Consider the following 20,172-nt stretch of genomic DNA (forward strand, 5'->3'; position numbering starts at 1 on the left):
GGTCACTGTGAGGAGAGGACTTCACCACATCACATATAGAGAGAGAAGCCAGTCTCACCAGAAACCAACAATACTGTAACTATGTTGAAATCCCTGAGTTATAGTCATTGCATTTCACAGTTTTGCTTTGTAAATGTTGTGAACATGCTGCTCTTATTTCAGTAGATTAATTTTAATTTACTTTCTTTTTCTGGAACAAATAATTTCATTTGGCAGTAATTACAAGTAAAACAGAGACATTGTTCAGTTGCTGCAGTTGAATAATTTCAGGTAAATGCTTACATAGGATAGCATTTAATCAGAGCACAGCAGGTCAGTTGAATATGTTAAAATGTGCAGTTTGTCTATAGGGAAGCACACAACTTAACGTGTGTGAAGAATATTAAATATAGAAGTTTTTTTTTAAAGAACTTCCTCTGTAAAAGAACAACTAACTAAAAAGACTAGACTTATGCTCTCAGACCTTTGTTCTTTTCAGGAATCTTTCAACAAATAGTCAGGAAATGATTACCCTTAGCCTCATTCCTTTAACCCCAAGAAAAGTGGTTTCATTTTGTTTTTAAACTGAGTTGGGGGCATGTGCAGGAGCATGTCAGCAGGGGGCAGTAGAGCAAACGGTGTATCTGAGCTAAGAGACGCTTTCTGTCCCTCGGTCATTGCAAGACCAGTGGGTTTGAACCAGGAACTGCCTTTTGATGCACTGCAACACTTTGTTTTGTTTAATCTCTCTCCAATCTCCCTCCAAACGAGTATGAAGGGTTCTTACCGTCTGTAGTGCAGCCTCAAGAGAAATGTTGTCCTAAATGTGCCTTTTTTTCTCCTTTTTAAACTTTGTGAACTAGCATCTAACTTGTCATTTTTTTTAATTACAAGCAATTACAGCACTTAAATGCAAAAGATTTTAGCTCCCTGGTTTCCCCTTCTGACTGAAATTTTGTGCTTTTGGGTGTGAGCATTTTTAGCCCTTCAAAATGCAAATGTACCATTCAGTGAATTGCAGGCATGAGGCATGTTAAGATGAACAGCCTTTAAATGCAAATTACTGCTGCTGCTTTGGACCGTATTTATCTGGAAGCCAAATGAGGCTGGACTTTAAAATGGCGATTGTGGGTGGGTAGAGGACAGATTCATTGCTCCATCCTTCATCCATCATCAGTGCACGGAGGTTGGAAAGGAAGACGGTGTGTAAATCCAAGGTTACTCGCCTCAGGTAGCTGTACTGTGTAGAGGAGTGAATAGTTGCATCCCTCTGGTATACAGAACATCAAAGCATCTAATGCTACAAACAAGCTGAGTTGGAAAGAAATGAAACCGTCTGAGGAGTTTTTTCTGTTTACTGTAGACTTTTGTTCATTGGCAAAATAACACTCCTCTGAAGATGCTGTCCTCTGATGGTAGGACTTAGAGGAATTATTTATACTTCCTCTTTGTGCAGTTTGCTTTTGTGTGAAGAGATGCACGCTGGATCATGTTCAGCTATCAGAGGTAAAACAGTTCAAATTAGTGCCATATCAACATTATATCACCATAGTTTCATTTAATCTGGTCTAGTAGCAAAGACATCACTGAGTTTATTGCGACCTGTTGGCTGAGGTTGAATGCAGTGATGGAAGGTTTAGATGCAGGAGAGGTAGCTTTGTAACCCCAGGCGTGTTTGTCTGCCAGAACCCCCCCCGCTGAGGGTTTGCATGCTGCAGGGAAGCTGCTTACGATCCCGATCAGATCTTTTGAAAGCAAAAGCGCAGCCGTGCTTGAATAGGATATTATTGTATTCTGGGTGTTCGCGTTTAAAACACCTTAATCAGTATATTTGCAATGCAGACTTCTCCACCTGTCTGGGGTCGGTAATGGGGCGCCATCTGTTTAACAGCAGGTGATGATTGATGATGTCATAGCTAGTGGACAAAGGCCAAAAGGGAACGAGGTGGGTAGTGAGGAGGGGGATGCATTAGTGTTTTGGGGTTTTTTTCTGAGGTCATTCCTGCAGTGATGCACATGGATGGCAAAAGTTCAGCACAGATGATAGATCTAAAGAGATGGCTCGATGGAGTGTATCAATCATGTTCCCACAGCTTTTGAAGAATCGTCTTGGAAAATAAAAAGCAGAGCCCTAAAACAGTTTATTTTACCTTTTTATTTGAGAGAGACATGATGGCAATCTTAAGTACCCTCATCAGGCTACTGATGTTTATAGGAGACGGAGGTAAAGCTGGTCTTAGCCTGCCCATTGATTTTACTTCAAAGAATGCATACAGCTGTAATTACTTCTGCACGGCCAGTAAGAAGAAAGCAAACAGTGGACATTTGTGGTCATTTGGGTTTAGAATTTGAATATCCATGCTGGTGTTTCAGACGTTTTTATTCATCTATCCCATGGTCAGACTAATCAGGTCAGCCAGGTCAAGAGTTAAAAAGCACAATGAGCTCTGCTGTTGTGTCTCTGTGCCACTGTCTGCATCTCAATAGCTTTTGATGACTCGTCTCATCAAATGCACACGCACATGCATAACATGGAGGTTTAATTAGGTGAGTTAGATTTTCATCAATCTCAGTAGCTTTTACATCCATCCTGCTGAAAGCGTTATGCAGGATCTACGTCTGTTGCTAGCTGCTGCTGTTGTCCTGTGCTCTTTACAGACCCTAACGCTCGGGTGGAATACTTATCTAATTTAGAAGGTTATCACTAGCCGCAGGTGCTGATGTGGGTACTGATAGAGTCTATGCTTAAGTCTTCACAGTAACTGCTGCAGGTGCTTTATTTTTTTTCTTTTCCTTTCCCAAGCTGATAAGCCTAGATGCTGCCGGACGTTAAAGACAGGCTGGGTGGCTGCCGGCTAGCACATATCTTCAATGTGACGCGTGTTTAGATGTTATTGCTCATTTAATAACAAAAATGGGCTAGCGATGGTCTTTCTTGACCATGTGTGGAATTAAAAAGAACTAAGAATAAGTATGCAGGTATTTGTTTGTGCAGATTATTGTTGCCCAACACCACTGAGGCGCCCTTGAGCAAACTCCTAATCCCTGCTGTCTTGGAGCTGCTGAATCACAGACTGTGGTTGTACTGATACTGGTACAGCTGGGAATGTGTATGACTGAGTGAGAAACTTCCATGGATAAGTAAAGATGGGGAAAAAAAAAAAGATAAAGCATAAAGCAGCGTGATATCTCTGATAGCCCATCTGGGACTGTCTCATCCACTGCTTAGGAGACAGTCCCAGATGCTTTTATGTTGAAACGCAGAGTGTCTATGCTTCCCTAAACATTTCTTAACTTTACAAGAGATGCATTTGCCAAACCAACCACTTAGTGCGCATTCTTGAAAGCATCTCTCTTGTAAAAGCAACACACTGAAAACGCTGTCAGTATAGCATAGATCTCACCTTTTTGTTTTCGTGTGCTCATTTTTGACACAATTGGTTGATGTGTGAAACAACACTCACTACGACTTCAGTTCTCACCAACTGCATAATGAGCCTGCTGTGTCCTGACTGGCACCGTGAAAAAGACGCCACACTCAAACTAACTTGCAACTAGCAACACAAAGGTGGGATTTAGGCTTTATTGCAAGAATTTTTAAAGGGAATTCTCCGGTTTAACAAGAGAAAAGGACGTCAAGGTTAAAGACTAACTAGTTGGTTTGACAAATGCACGTCTGGTTTACTTTCCCACCTCTAAAGAACGGCACAGAGCCGCTTCCCTAAGTCTCCCACAGCTGGCCGAGTGGATGAGATTAGATTGTATTATTTTTACCCAGTTTTTGTTGAAACAAAGCACTTGATGATCCAGAAAGCTGTTGTCCGCCTGCACCTTCACTCAGTCACTCATTCATGGTTGCCCCTTATTGGGCATTACAAAACAGACTCCAGGTTCTACTCTAGGTTCATGCATATATATATATAAATACATTGTGGTGTTTAAAGACATAATATTTTATCTGATAACTGTACTATTTACACTTCACTGAATGTTCTTTTTGCTCAGTTAGTTTCAATAACAGGTACACTGCGGTCACTACTCAGTTGTATTGTACTACTGCTGTTCCAATAAGACACTATGACCTTGTCTATCACCATATTACTTCTAAGTACAGTGTGTTCTACTTTATGCCATAACAGTGAGTCACTCATTAGTGATACAAGGGTTTTTTCTGCTCTAGACTTTAGTCTGCAGACAGGAAAACACAAGGAGAGGGTGAAATAACTGCACCAGGACTGACGTTTCCAGATTGCTCTCTCAGAGAAGAACACTGCATTCATACTTTCATCAGACTGGACTGATTGGTCTGGACAGTCGCATAAAAATTAAACATGCCTGACGTAAAAGTGTCAGCTCAAACTTGTTTGAGGCTAAACCAGGAGGAGAGATTCAAATCCCTAGACCTTGAAAATACTGTTACAGGTACAAAGTCTTGTAACTTGTATTGAAACGATTACAGTTGTACCATAAAAGCAAAAAAATTAGGAAACAGTATACCCACGCATGAATGAGGAAATATATTTACTTTGTTTTTCATGCATAATAAAATACATAAGGGCAACATTTAGGCTGATAAACTGTATTTACTTTTCTTCATTGTATTATTTTCTGTTGCTCTTACTTTCTATCAACATTTTGGTTTGTGAGTTTTGGGGCACTGACAGCCATTATTAACTGTTGCCAATTTTATTTATATACCCCAAATCACTCAATTTCCTCCCAGGGCTTTACAGTCTGTAACACACGACACTCTTTCAATTTAGAGAAGGAAAATCCCCAAATCCTCAGGAAGAGGAGGGATTTCTCTTTCAGGAAGGACAGAGATGCAATACATGTGTATATACAAGAATTATAGTTATCCAATAAATGCACACCTCCTACTGGGTGAAAGTATAAAAAGTTAAAACTCAGGTATTTTCCTAATTTGAACCTTGATGAAGACCTACAATGGCAAAAACATTTTGCCTTTTGTAGATCTTCGTTCGTTTTATGGCTGTTTTATGAGTAGAAGTTTGTTTTTTGCACGTTTGCACACCCTAAGACTCACCCTTTATGCACACCACTATCTAGCTGGACCTCAAAACGAGTGGCCAAATCAGGCTAATAATTAATGTAGAAGGAGTGTTATCAGCTTAACTTAACTCCTGTTCTTTTGTTTTATTGAATCGTCCTTTTTAAAATTTCCATGGAGATTTGTAAATGTGCTGCTCAGTCTTTTAATGATTCCCTCGCGCATCACTCCACAGTCCTGTCGCCGGCCTTGCAGCCTGGCCAGAAAAAGCCTTTTGAAAGTGTGGCTCCTAGAAAGAGGTCGCTTCAAAGTTTGTTCCCCCCCGCTCCACCTGACCGCCCAGCTGACGGTCACATGTGCTCACAGCAGGAGCCGCAAATCTCCATCGGCTTTCACAGGTCGAGATAGATGCGCTCCATTGGGTGTCAAAATTGAAGAGATGGTGAGATAGGGGGCAAGAGGACAGCGGGTAATGGGAGAGCTACAAATCAATAAAGCTGCTACAGTCAGCCCCTTGTTATTTTGGGACAGTGAATTGATGGAATTGTGCCGTGGTCATGCTGCCGCAGTGACGGCCCACTAAATGTTTGCGCTTGTGTATTTTTGGTCTGAAGATTATGTCCCATGAATACATGAGGATCAGAAAACCATCCTCCGCTGTATTACACAGAGATATGCAAATGAAAAGCAAAGCTCTAGATCAAAGCGTTGCATACGGTTACAGCAGGATAAGTAGCAGTGGATCTCTGCAGTTATTCAACATTTTACAGAATATTAAACAAGGAAAAAAAACTTGAAATTATTTCTAAAGAGTTTGCCTCTTTGATTTTTCTCACGGACCATCTCTCCCCTTCTTCATTTCCGACTCTCTTCCCTCGTCTCTTTCTCTTAATTTGAGGTAGATTTGATTGAAACGTGCAGCAGGCAGACAAGCTGTAGTGTTGTAGTTATCAGCATGCATGACTGTATTTGAATATGAACTGAAAAGGCTATTACAGCTCAATTTCACGCCCAGTGGGATATCTGACATGTTTCTCCCTCAGTAGAAATCAGACTGTCAAGAGTTCTTCTTTCCTCTTTCTGTCTCTCTCTCTCTGCACTTTCACATTTTGCCTTACATTTCTGTCTTTACCCCACCATGCAAGTCTCAGATATTTCATCTCCTTTCTTCTGCCCTTTTCGTGCCTCACAATCGGATTTTTATACATCTTACATTAGATTAGATGATTGATGTTGTCTGAAGGGGCTATAATCAGTACAGACGCTCCGTTCTCTATAACCCACCTTTTGCCTTCACTTTACATTAGAAAGCCTTGCCCTGGGGCCGCCAACCTGTGCTGAAAGATCACCAGCTCATTATTTTTGGTTAATGCGAAGGGGCCCTCAGCTGGCAGAGTGACCAGAAAGCTACACTTTCATCGTATACCGTTAGCCTAGACTAGAATAGCCTATTCTCACCTTGTCTTAACAATTTCATCTTTTCTTTTCCCCTTTCGTCCTGCTTCCCAAGAGGCTTGATGGCTGAATCAAATCCGTTTGTCTTTGAACATGCACAGATTAGTGTTAGTTGAAGTGGCAGGATTGGAGACATTGTGTTGATGGGCTGTAAATTAGACGCATCATCTCCACCTTGAAACCTTGTCATTCAAAATGGATTCTGGAGCTAGTTATGCAAACCTCCTCACCCAGTGAAATCAGCAGCTCTCTTGTTGCCTGCTGTTGCCTCATCACTTAACTGCTGCCTGGGTCCAATTTCACACTGTTCATTTACAAACTACAAACTGCCGTGGTTGGTTGGTGATCTTGTTTTGCTTATGAGGACTTTTTATTCAGTATTGAAGTACACGAGAGACTGGAGAGTTTGGCTTCGTGCAAAAAGGTTTGTGTCAAGTTGAGACGCACAGATTGGATTGGATATTTTGAATTTTATTCCATTACAAGTAAAGGTCCTGCAGTCAACATTTTACTTAAGTATATTTTGTTGAAAATTCTTCTGTACTTTCTCTTATCAATAATATACTTAAATGACTAATTATGCAGAATGGCCCAGAGTGTTTTCATAGTATTATTAGATATAGATTACTATTACTATTACTACTATTACTATACTATTACTGATAGTATTACTGAACAGAATTTCAATGTAGCTGGTCTTAGCAGAGCTCAGTTGAACTATTTTACATACTTTTAACAGTAAGTGTAAGAATCTAATAATAAATGATATCTTTTAATCATATTTTTACATTGTATTTTATATAGTGGTCATACAGTGAGTTTGTAACATGTACATTTCTTAATCTGAAATATTACTTGTAAGTAATCATGTAAAGTTAGTTTCCACCACTGAAAGTTGGATCAGTTCATCTCCAGTGTAAAGACTGTGATATGGCTGCTGTTGTTGTGTTCAAAGTGTCAGATCTCTTTGTAGTGTTAGCTGGCCAAAGTCCGCGAGCTGGACCAGTGGACCTGCTGTAAGTCTGTATTTAGAGGCCAAAGCCAGTTAAGTAGTGTTACCAATGAAAGTAAAGACCTACTCAGCTCATTATCCAATAGAAAGGACCTGATCTGTCCTTAGTGTGCAGATGGAGAACAGTAAGTCTCGCTGCTTCATCTGTGTCTTCGGCTTTCAACCGTAACATTTAGTACAGAAACTACCATAAAATAAAAAGGTGCAGGATGTGAGGAAACAGCAATGAACTGTCCAACACTGACCCTTTAAGAGAGGTTGAAACATTTGGAAAAATAAATTATAAACCACATGAACTTGACAATAACCCAGACTTGAGTCTTACAGGGCCTGAAGGATCCTTGACATTCCTGTGTGTGCTGTATGTGAGACTCTGGTGACAGACGAGGGGATGTTTACATGTTTCAGAGTGTTTCGGCCTTTTCTGGGCTGCGGTTAGCACATGCTTAAAGACTGTTTGTTTGTTTATCTCTGTCTTCCATAACCAGCATTCCTATCCATCAAAAGAAGGTAGCATCTTGTTCAAGCAAGAAGAACAAGCATCATTATTCTAAGTGAATCATAGCTGTATTAAAAGGTTTAATTGGTGTATTTATTAATGGACCGCCGTCTGTAGTGGCCTCTTCTTTTGCCCAGTATTTGAGTGATTGTGCTGTGTTGTACCTTTGCCCTTGAATACAGCTGTGAGGATGTGTGTAATAAATGACCCTGTCTTCTCTGCTCCACCTCGCATCCCTCGGTGCCTGCTGGGGATTGGGGCAGCCAGCAGTGACGGCCTCTCTTATTGGCGGACAACAATTGTGGTTTATAAGAGGTTTGATGACTGACTTTTGTCTTAAAAAATGTCAGAAATTCAGAGTGAGGAGTGTGTGTGTGTGTGTGTGTGTGTGTGTGTGTGTGTGTGTGTGTGTGTGTGTGTGTGTGTGTGTGTGTGTGTGTGTGTGTGTGTGTGTGTGTGTGTGTGTGTGTGTGTGTGTGTGTGTGTGTGTGTGTGTGTGTGTGTGTGTAATAGTTGCAGGACAGGCTTAAGTAGGGTTTTGGGGAGGTACTTTAAGGTTAAGCTCAGTGTGCAGAGCAGAGGGAGTCTATTTAAAGGACACCATCTCCCTCTCCTGAATGATTCAACAACAGTTTGCCCCTCCCCCACCTCTCATCAAGATCAGCTGGAGGAAGTGGTTGGTCAGCCAATGGGATTACAGTACCAGAATGACTGTGTGTGTATTTGTGTGTGTGTGTGTGTGTGCAGCTGACAGGGAGAGCAAGCCCGGACAAGTAGCAGCAGCAGCAGCCGCTCTGCCTCTGTATGTGTGTATGTGTGTGTGTATATATGTGTGTGAAGAAAATGTAGGGCAACTGCTTGTTCTCCCTCCCTCTGCCATCTCTCTCCCCCTATCTTTTCCTCTGTCTGTCTTTGTTTCCGCACTGTGCTAGCTGCAGTCGCCACGGCGACGGCTGACATTGTTGCTGCAGCTCCACTTCCGTATTTGCAAAGGCTTGTCTCTCTCTCTCTCTCTCTCTCTCTCTCTCTCTCTCTCTCTCTCTCTCTCTCTCTCTCTCTCTCTCTCTCTCTCTCTCTCTCATTTCTATTTCTATTTCTCTTTCTCTTTCTCTCTCCGTCTCGGCTCACCTCGAGGATTTACAGAGGGGGCATGTAACCTCCCAGAGGAACCATTGTCTGTGTGAGGGTGTGTGTGGGTGTATGTGTGTGTGACTGTGTATGTGTGTGAGAGAGAGGTGAGGTGGCTTCAGGATCCAGACATGAATTCCTGTTGGAAAATGAAGATTCAGGTACAGATTCTTGTTCTTGGTGCTCTTCCTGTTGTTGGATGTTTCTCTTTGTGTTGTTTTTGTTGACGATGCCGATGTCATTGTTGTCATTGTTGTGATTGTTTTCAACGCTGCAGCTTCCACTCAGGGCTGTATGCTCTATAACCTATTCAAAATTTTAGCCTTACGTCATATCTACACGCACAGTCGATGATATATCTATATATAAGGCACGTACAAGGAAAAGGGGATGATAATAAAAGGTAATGGGGCTCATCGCAGTTTCCATTCAGTGGTTGTTATGGTGAGGCCTTCTGTCTCCGTGGTGATGGCAGAGCACTTCTGCTGCAGTAGCCGAGAGATGAAAGAGTTGCCAGGAATGTGTGGTTTTTGTCTGTTTGTGTGTGAGTACGTCTGAGAGAGCGAGAAAGGAGTGGATAAATCGAGAGTGAAATTAACAGTCAGAAACAGTCTGATATCGTCACCACTGCTTGACAGGATGTATAGTCGGCGTGTGTGTGTGTGTGTGTGTGTGTGTGTGTGTGTGTGTGTGTGTGTGTGTGTGTGTGTGTGTGTGTGTGTGTGTGTGTGTGTGTGTGTGTGTGTGTGTGTGTGTGTGTGTGTGTGTGTGTGTGTGTGTGTGTGTTCTTTAGATTTGTGTTGACGTCTTTTGCATTTGTGTTTTCTCACATTCGTCGCTATCTCTCGAACTCTGTACTCTGAACCCTGTATGTAATTTTATATTCAGAGCATGTTCCTGGGCGTGCATACATGACGGTGCTGTACGTGTTTGTTTGTGCTGTTCAGAAGAGCATCTGCCACCTCAGTGTGAAAGGTTGACCCACTTTCTCATGTGCCTCTGCCCTTTGTTTAGGATGAGTGGGGGTGCACAGAAATACTGTATATGACTTGTGAACTTGAATTTCCCATGAGCATTGTTATATTGACTTTACTGTAATGGTTATAGTTACATTTTTTTTAAATAATCATTGTTTAGTGCAATAATCTACCCTGGTTATTTGTGTGCTATCACAGTGTTTGGTAATTGATCACTAAAGTACAGGACCTAAAAAAAAAAAAGTACCATATCAGGTCAGATTCAGCACCCATGAACTCACTAACCCCTCTACTCTGTCGTCATAAGTCTTTTCTATTTTCTGTTTGCTCATGTGCTCTGGCACCCAACTCTACTTATGGTGGGAAAATGCAAAGATAGGCTGCAGCTCCAGCAGTGTGCTGCTGTCTTCTCTTGGGAGTGTGACTGTTTGCTAATAGCTGAAACTGGGACAAACATACAAGGCTTCAGTGGCAGAGATCTCAGATAAATATATTTTTTTCCTCCTTTTTGTTTACAGCTTAACATATCACATCATCGACTGATGCACCAAATCACAGAGCTTTGTGTCAAATCTGAAAGCTGGGGGGTGGGAGGAATGGGGAGATTAATGCAGTCACATGTCACAGTAGAGCTTAAAACCTGTTGGAGAGGGGAAGAGGGAGGGGATGGAGGGGGAAATGAGGAAGGCCGGACAGTAGAGCATAGCAAGGGTATGAGGGTATCATGCACACAGGAGTTTGCTGTACATGGTGTGATTTTCTTGCAGCACTGGTTGCACTCTTAAGTTGGCCTTTTTACAACATGCCCACAGAGCACCTCCGTTTACAGCGCCGTCTTCTGCTCCTTGTTTTCATCCGAAAGGCTTTTTAAAACCCCAGAGCATGCTTTTAACATTCAACAGTGCCAAGAACTCAATGCTCATGCAGTTAGTGCTAGATGCAGAATTTTCTTTTTTTTGTTTTATTTAAAAAAAGAGAGAGAAAGTTGTTTCAGATGTTTCTATACTTCAGATAGGGTGTTGATATTCCCAGCGGATACCAGGCTGATGCTTCTCTAAGCAGCTGCTAAGTGCTGCTAGCTATAAAGAAGCTGTTTGGTGGGCTCAGGACTCAAGCTGTTATTGGACTTCTTAGAGTCAGCGATAACGTCTGCGAGTCCCTTCTTAACTGAAGTATCATTGACTTAATGTTTTATACAGTCTTGGTCAATATTTCACTCTGTCCTTTGATTTGCTAAGGTGACCTCTTGCTTTCATTGAACATGTCTTTGTTTCTGTGAGCTTGTGATTGAAGGATTATATCACTAGGGGACTGAGGGTTTCACACACTAATAATGCAGCTAATTAGGAGGCACTGCGCTGAACTAATTATCTGTAGCTTGACTTTTTCACACAAGTCATAAATAATGACTTATGTCATGTAGAGGAGTCTGGCCCAAAGTTCAGCTAATGAGGAAATGTGGCTTCACTGCAGAGTCACATTGTCAAATATTTCACTATATCTGTGGATCTCTTGCTCCCTTTATAAAGCAGTCGCTCTCTTCTGTTGCTCTCTGTCATATTTTACTTTTATTTTTATTGTCTGTTCCCCAGGATCAACCTCTGTTACTTTCTTTGTCGGAGCGGCTTCTTTCTGTAGTTCCCATTGTTGTTGGCTGTGCTGTATAGCCTTATTAGACGCACATCTAGAATAGGTCATCGTCCACATGGACCGGCACTGAAAATCCGGTGGTCACTGTCTCTCTTCTACCACATCCTGTTTGGACACATTGATGTAATTATGCTGGTGATGAAGAAAGATGAGGGACAGATAGAACAGGAGATGGAGGAGGAGGAGGAGGAGGAGTAGGAGGAAAGGAAGGAGAAGGGTAAACCACAAGTTCACATCCTGCCGATGAGAGTGCAGACAGACACATTCACTCACAAACGCACACAAAAACTAAAAACACAGAGTCTGGAGGTGTTTCCTGCAGTCTCACTTTACATGCTGCTTCAGTTTGATGTGGTTTTAAGATATTCACACACAGATGCTGCAGGCTGACACCGTGGGGTTGTAGTTTTGCTGAGTTAATGCCTCTTGTGAAAAAAGAATATAGCCTCAAATAAGACATACTGCCATGTTAGACAAATGTTCAATGGCTTTATTGGAAACTAGAATCTCAAATAGGTGGTTTGTTGGGTTTTTATTTTTTGTCTCTTCTTTCTAAAGTACATGACCTCTCTGTACAGCGTAATGTCCATCTCCTTTTTCCTCCAGTCACAGCCACCTAGATCGGGTTAGATGTCTGTGGCCAGCCAAGCGCTCCACTGAGTGTTGTTACTGTGCATAGTTTCTCTCATCTGGTGACGCTCTGCTGCCCAGCTGCCCACTCGGCCTGCAATTCCTCCCTAAGTGGCTGCTGGACATTGACAGGGATAGGAAACCACATAAGGCGAACTTCCTTTCCTGATGGGGCTCTTTGATATTGCTTTTCCTGCAAGGATGTGCGCCTGAAACCTCTGAGGAGGGAGGAGTTAGTCAATGCACTGTTTACTCTAATACCTCACTCTTTCTCGAATATCTCTCTGTGTTCGTTTTGTGCATGCTAGCTGTAATTTCTAGACTAAGAGTGTGTTTATAATAGCTTACTTGACATTGCTGTCACTTGATTTTATGTGATTTGAGAGAGATTTCCTCAAGGAGCTGAGACTATGCTCAGGAATCTCAGTTATCTCTCTCTGGGAAGGCAATCTTGAGTCGGCTTGTCTGCAGCAACTTGTGCATAAAAAAAAAAACAGGATGGCCTCATTTTTAAATTTGCATTTGGCAGAATGATCAGCCCTAAGCAGATCATGCTATGCTTCTGCCATTTATTTCAGGGAAAGCTATTCAGATGTAAACACTGCTTTGTGCAGTCTGCCACAGACTAAACTGACTCTAAACTCTAAACCCTGTTTCTGTAGTCATAGCTGCAGATCCACAAGCTTTACTCCGTCACCTGTCAGTCTAATGTTTGTCTTTGGCTTTATGGTGTTTAACTGAAAACAAAGTTGTTATGGTTGTCAGCTTTAGTGTGCTGTTGTTCCTGTAAAAGTCCTTTTTCATTAGGTTTATTTACTTATTGTACTTCCAACAAATGATCATAGAAAATTCAACTTTGAAATTAAACATTAGGAACCAACAATATTCTCTTGTATACATATACAACACAGTTCCCTCACTGTAGAAATGAATTAAAGGTTGAGGATGGGCAGAGCTGTGCTGGCTTGTATGTTCACCAGACTCCATCATCCAAAATGTGTGAAATGTTTGCCTTCAACAACATAGTCATGTTTTTAATGCAACATAGAGAAGACTTTATATTCATGTAACTCCTCTTCCCTGTGGGTGGAGCAGTGGATGGTAAATGTTTAACATACTACAGTATGTATGCATAAGGAAAGGATAAACACAACAACCAGCTCTCATGGTTGTTTGATCAGCTGTCGAAGATGAAGATGAAGGTGGAAGTGAGCTGCTGGACGATTAAGAAATTATAGCCTCTGTTGAATGACGAGTTCAGCAGCTTGCAGAGGTCACATACTGTGGGCATGTAATGAATTTACAGCGAAAGAACAAGACAGGAAGAGAGAGATGTGAAAAGTCATTTCTAATAAACCCCTCCCGCCCACACACACACACACACACACACACACACACACACACACACACAAACCTCTGTCCATTAATTTCACTGATTTAATTCTTTCGACAGTCCCCTCATTACCACTGTCTGATAACCATCATTCATTTGGCTTCTCTGTCTCTTACTTTATGCCTCTTCCTCTGTCTCTTTTTCCTATAATCTCTTGGTTGCTCCCTCCTAGTCTTGTTACAATGTCAGAGATGATAAAGTGAATTCTTTGGCCCTTTTTCAGCAGAGTAACTGCCACATAAAACAACTCCCTCTCAGTGTTTGGGACACACAGCAGGGAGCTGCTTATTGTGGGGCAAAAAATCTCTGAAATGGGCCCATCCCATCTCCCTAAATGTGTTTTAGAGCTCAATGGAGAGATGTTTTGCATTTATTGTCCAGAATCAATTTTTACTGTTCCAGACTGTCCTTGGCCTGGCTCTTTTCTACCTCCTGGCATCCCAAATGAAGATGCTTTCACATATCCCAAAGCTCGGTTTTCTTACTCTTGTGAGATTCCATTAACCTCGGGAAACAGGTTGTTCGTAATTCCAGTAGATGGTGGACCTGCAGACTGTGATTGGCTCTGAGGCAGAGGAAGCAGAAGGTGTTAATTATGTCTTTGCAGTTACTTGAATGAGGTTGATGCGCTTTTTCTTTTCCAAGCTTGAAACATGTTGTCTTATTCTACATGTTTTGCTGGCAGTACTGAGATGCTGACACTAGACGTTTCCACTAATGAAAGCCTTAACGGATATAATGCACTGCAGCTAACAGGCTTGTTTTCAACCAAGGAGCACTTACTGGTGCTTATTCACAACTGGGAAAAACAAACTCTAGTGATGTTGCTATTTGTATCTGTCACAATCAGTATTACTCTCTGCACTGGAGAGCAGATGCAGCAAGTCCAGGCAAGTCCTGGAGATACTCAGGGAAGTAAGATAGCATGCATAGTATATAATGCACAACAGACTGATAATGGAGCATGCTAGTATTCAAAATTAGAATTTTCCTTTTGTGTTGCTGTTATAAAACCGTCTGTCTCTCATGACATAAAATGTACAAGGTGAAGGTTTGCAAGCTTCACAAGCAGTTCTCATTTGCGACCCTGACCTATCTCATTTCATGTTTGGGTTGTGTCTGAAACTGTTGTCGGTATAGGCGAGAACAGATGGTGTGTGAGCAGCCTCGCTGACTGCAGGTCTCAGGTTTTGTATTCTGAGAAGCTGTCGACCTCAAACAGAAACCCAGCTTTATGCTCTGCTTGTGGCATGACGCTGGTGTAAAATGGTGCCAAAACCAGGAGGAAGTATCTGGAAGATTCGGTTCTGTAATATATCACTTACTAACAAAACAAAACACATTTAGCTTTTCTTTTCTTTTTCTTTTTTTAAGCAAAAATGCAGATTCTCTGGTTCAGCTTCTTCAGTGTGAGGATTTGAGTATCTTTGGGATTAGGACTGTTGGCTGGACAAAACAAGCTATGTGATTATGTTATCTTGGGCTGTGGGAAATAACAGCAAATGTTCCTTTTCTGACATTTTAGTATCTAAACAATTAATTGATTAATAAAGAAAATAATAGTCACATCAATCAGTAATGACAATAATCGTTTGTTGCTGCCCTAATTTATATACTGTTTAGTTACAGGGCGTAAATAAGGATTGCCTACAATGTTTTTGATTTAATTATTTAGTGTATTTTTTATGAAATGCCATTACGATTTCTTAGAGCCTAAGGTGACATTTTTAAATGTCTTGTTTTGTCCGACCAACAGTCCAAAACCAAAGGATATTTTAAATTTAAAATGACACTCAAAAGAAAACTGCAAAGAAAGTGGTTATGAAAAAAAATTGCCAATTGATTTAGTTGATTGATTAAAATTGACTGGTGTTTCATCTCTAGGCTATACATGCCCCATATGGTCTACAGCTCAATCTGTGACATCTTCATGAAAGACGACACAGATGGTGGATTCAACTACTGAAAAAGTTGTGTTGAGGATAAAAACTTTGTAGAGACAGGCACATTTCAAAGAGGCAGTGTTAAATTTGCAAAGGTTTTATCTTTTGAGATTCTTGCATAAAAGCGAGCCAAGCTCTCCTCCCTGTGGGCCGAGAACAGAGCCCTGAAAGACGTCCCTCTGAATATGACCTCTCCTCCTCTGCCATACTCTCCTAAGCTTCGTTTTCTTACAACCTCCAGTCTTCAGAGTCCAGTCTGAAAGTTGTGTTATCAAAGCCTGGGGCTGTGAACAGACCCACAGAGGAGGTGGAGAAAGACAGACAGACACAGCGGACTGTGAAACCTGAAACCTTCTTTATCAGAATTATGCATGAGCCCAGAGAATAAGACCCTTTATAGTCTACAGTCATGGTGGCAGTGAAGGTGACTCCCAGACCTTGTACTGCAGGTAACACAGTTTTCTGGAGAGGATTTTAAAGAAATGGGGTTAGGAAAAAAGAGAGGACGCAGAGAAATGGTGTTGATCTATTTCCTTTTTCATCTTTTGTCATCCGTCTGCCGCCCCTCTGCTCTAATCACGGCTGTCTATAAAAGTCATCGGCCCATTTGTGGCCCATTTCCCGGAACTCTTCGGTCTGGGCATATCTGCTTGTTACTCCATTTTTGGCCAAGAAGGAAGGATTAAGGGCAAGGATCATCAATTTGTTCTATTCTTTTGGCTGTGCCTTGTTATCCCCGGCTGTCATCTCCTATACAAAATAGAATTTTTACCCTCTTCAACAATCTGACAAAATAGATTTGCTTCACAAATTGCACCCATTGCGAGTTGTTTTTACTATTTTGTGGCATTGTATTGAAGATGTTGAGGAGGTAATGACATGGAGATGGAGTGGAGCTGCTTCATTTTAATCCATTAGTACAGTAAAAGCCTGAGATCTTGCCTCTGCAGTTGTATCTGCAGAACTACTGATTAAAACATACATTTTGCATGTGAAAGTTGTGTCACTGGATCAGCCGCAAAGTGCATCTTACTGGAAGTTGGCAGATTAAAACACAAGATACAGCCTGAGATTGGAGTCATCGTGTGTGTGTGTGTGTGTGTGTGTGTGTGTGTGTGTGTGTGTGTGTGTGTGTGTGTGTGTGTGTGTGTGTGTGTGTGTGTGTGTGTGTGTGTGTGTGTGTGTGTGTGTGTGTGTGTGTGTGTGTGTGTGTGTGTGTTGCAACAGGGGGATGAAAAGAGAAGCAGAGAGTGATGGAGAGTCTTGGCACATACAGTAGTCCCCTATCACCATGGCAACGAGTCATGGAGAGGACACAAGTGAAGCACTGAAGTAATTAAGAATCGGAAGAACGACATGAAGTCTCTTAGTGGTATGAGTGTGTGTGTGTGTGTGTGTGTGTAGACTCATGGTTCATGAGTTTCTGGAGGCAATGTACTTCCTGTTTAAGGTAACACTGCTGCTTCTGAACAACAAGAGGAAAGTTCTCCACAAAAACAAATGCCAGGTTCCCTCTTTATCAGATCATTTCTATCTATTTGAATTCCCAAAAACCTTATTTTCGTAAAACAAGTGAAAACATCTGCTAGTGCACAAGAATATTTCAAGTTGTTTCCAATATTAATCAATTGGCTTTAAGACTTTTGTCATGCTAGCAGCAAGTTTTAGGATCAATGTTATTAATTACGATTTTGACGACATAATATTACAGGAAAAAAGCTGTAAGTTGTAAAAATAAATCATAATATTGTGAGAAAAAAACAGAATAGGTTGCTTTGAGTGTAAAACATCATGTTATGCTTATAGGTTTATTGGATTACAGTCCATAGGCTGCTATGGCCTACAGTTATTTTGACTTGTAAAAAACATGTTTGGACAGCACTATCTAGTCTCCTGTCCGCCTCTTATATAGGCATCTCTGTGCTCTGTTTGGGACCGTCTCCCTACTCCATAATGCTTCCCATTGAAAAGTGTAGGAAAGCTTCTGTGTGCTTTATCGTGGAGGGAAAAGTTAACATTTGGGTGGCCAGTAAGCCACACGGTGGTGAGAGGAGTTTTCAAACAGTTGCTTTGAGTTTTCCACCTCCGATGAGGAGCACTGCACATCTGCTTCCCTGCTGGTCTGAATTGGATACATGGGCCAATAACATAATGCACAGAAGACTATTAGACAGTTAGATTGTGGCTGCCTTTCACATAATTTGCATAAAGCCCACTTTAATCACATACTACGACTGTGCTCTTGTCTCAGCTGTCTGGAGAACAAGACAGGTCTCCGCTGTACTCCAGCTGCTGCTTTGCAACACAGCTGGTTATTGACTCATACTTCATGTAACTGGTTTAATTCGTTTTAATTTAATTTTCTTTTTTTTTTTGTTGGCTTGTTGGCAAAACCTGTTGATTGACCTGAAGTTACACCACAATTTGTCATGTAACAGACAGACTGCTCTCATCTGTTTATTGCAATAAAGTATTTACATTTTAATACTTACTTCTCAAAATATTGTGACCTTATTCTGAAAATCTCTTTTTAAATAAAATGTCTTTACTTTGGGATTGCCACAAAATGTCAAACCTTCATGCTTGTAATAACTCTGATCCTCTGACCTTTTTATCTAGCCTAACCATCAGGTGAAAGTTGGGTAAATATACTACACCTGCATAGGAAGGCTGGTTGATTTCTGGGATTCTGGTTATTAAAGTTGCCATGTGTGTATTGTACTGAATGGGAGCTTTGATTCAATTTTGCCCCCTAACAAGTTAAACTGGCCATGCTCCCATGTGTACAGTGTATAGACAGTTAAAACACTCCTCCCCATAGAGCTGATTTCCCTTTGCAAAGATTTGTTTGTGTCCAAAGCACCACAGCCTGACAGACCCGGTGTGAACTCAGCATTATGTAACGATGATTGATTACTCATTAAGGAACCACGCAAGGCTTTAATACCAACACTGAATGCAGCACAACACCCCAGTGGCTGTTTATCTGAGTCCCTGGTGCCAGCTGAGAACACTGAGTGGGAATTGAGGATCATTACAGCCTCAAAACAAAACTTAACTGTGCTGAGTGCTGACAGGATTGGCCTGATTCGCTCCCTGGGTAATGATACAAATATTGTGACACCATTTGATTTGGAGTTTGTCGGATGTGTTATGTAATCAGCTTGTCCTCCTTTTGTCTTGTGCCAAAATAACTTGATTTACTAACTTAAAATCCTCACAGGCTGCTGAGGAATGTAGCTTTGCTGTGTTTGGTTGAAGTGTTTGCTCGTTAGGAGACAAACCATGAATCAGTTCTTCCTATTTCTTCTATTATAGCCTATAACAAGATTTCTTCATTCGTATTACGTTAAGAGCCACCTTTAATGTTCTGGGATTTTAGTGAAATATCTTGACTACTATTTTACTTGATTTATTGGCATGACATTTGGTACAGACATTCATGCTCCCCTCAGGTTGACTTGTCCTGACCATCATCAGGTCAAAATGTCATATTTTCCAGTACTTTGGTTCTTGGCCTGCAAAACTAATAATATTCCAGCATCAACTGTACTTTGTGTTAACTGCTAATTAGCAAATGGTAACACTCTAATCTAATTTATTGAGCGTGGTAACTCAACGTGTGAAAATCAACATGTTAGCATTGTTATTGTGAGCATATTGGTGTTCTAATGTTAAGATTTAGCTCAAAGCACCCTTATGTCTACCTGGAAGTCCTACACATGTAGACTCCTAGTATTGTTAACAATTTCCTGTAATTGGCTGTTCTGTTTCAAATGCTCAAATGTTAATTATGTCAAACAGATAGTCATTGTACAGCACCATTCATTACAAATAAAGTGTGATGCAAATAGTAATTATGGGGGATATGCCAGTTAGCACTGTGCAGACAGCATGTGCAGATTGGACTGCATCTCTTTTTCCGTTTTTGAATGTGTGTGTTTTTTTTTCAATCACTGAAGCTGTCTTTCTCATCTTCTTTTACAGAATGAAAAGCCTCTGGGTCATTCTGCCAGCAGGTCCAGCAATATATCAAAGGTGAGCAAAGCACACACAATTGGAAAAATTTGAATGAATGATGTATGGCCTTCTACCACAGAGAGAGAAAAGAGAGAGAACATAAAGACAGGAGGGCGGTGGTGAGGTGAGCTGTGTAGGAAGGCAGAGATTGACAGGACAGATATACATGCAGTGGAGTTAGAGGTGCTGATAGATAGACCTGCCTCACTTGCATCACATCGCCCAATCAGAGCTGCCTCTCTGATCAACTTCCAGAGAATAGACGTGTCTTTACACCTCAACTCACTGTGGTTTTCTGTCTGACAGAAAACCACAGTCTCCTCTCCTCTCCATCGCTCCCCGCGGGCAAACCTACTGTCTGCATCGAATCTGACTCCAGGGTTTCAATCCTTGTTCTCTTGAGCCTCTTATAGGATAAACCTTTTACTTGTGCTAATAGATGTCAGGGTCATTTCATCACCACCGGACCAATCTC

The 20,172-nt window shown here is 41.3% G+C and overlaps 1 protein-coding gene across 2 annotated transcripts in view; it reads left to right on the forward strand.

The window, feature by feature from the left end:
- Window positions 1–20,172, forward strand: part of marchf8 (membrane-associated ring finger (C3HC4) 8) — a 75,276-nt gene that overhangs the window by 32,187 nt on the left and 22,917 nt on the right. For both annotated transcript variants that reach the window (XM_051377119.1, XM_051377109.1), the window contains exon 3: window positions 19,665–19,715. In XM_051377119.1, coding sequence (XP_051233079.1) covers window positions 19,665–19,715 — 51 coding nt within the window. The remainder of the gene's footprint in view (window positions 1–19,664; window positions 19,716–20,172) is intronic.

This window comes from Dicentrarchus labrax, unplaced genomic scaffold, assembly GCF_905237075.1.
Source record: "Dicentrarchus labrax unplaced genomic scaffold, dlabrax2021, whole genome shotgun sequence".
NCBI classification, from domain to species: domain Eukaryota; kingdom Metazoa; phylum Chordata; class Actinopteri; family Moronidae; genus Dicentrarchus; species Dicentrarchus labrax.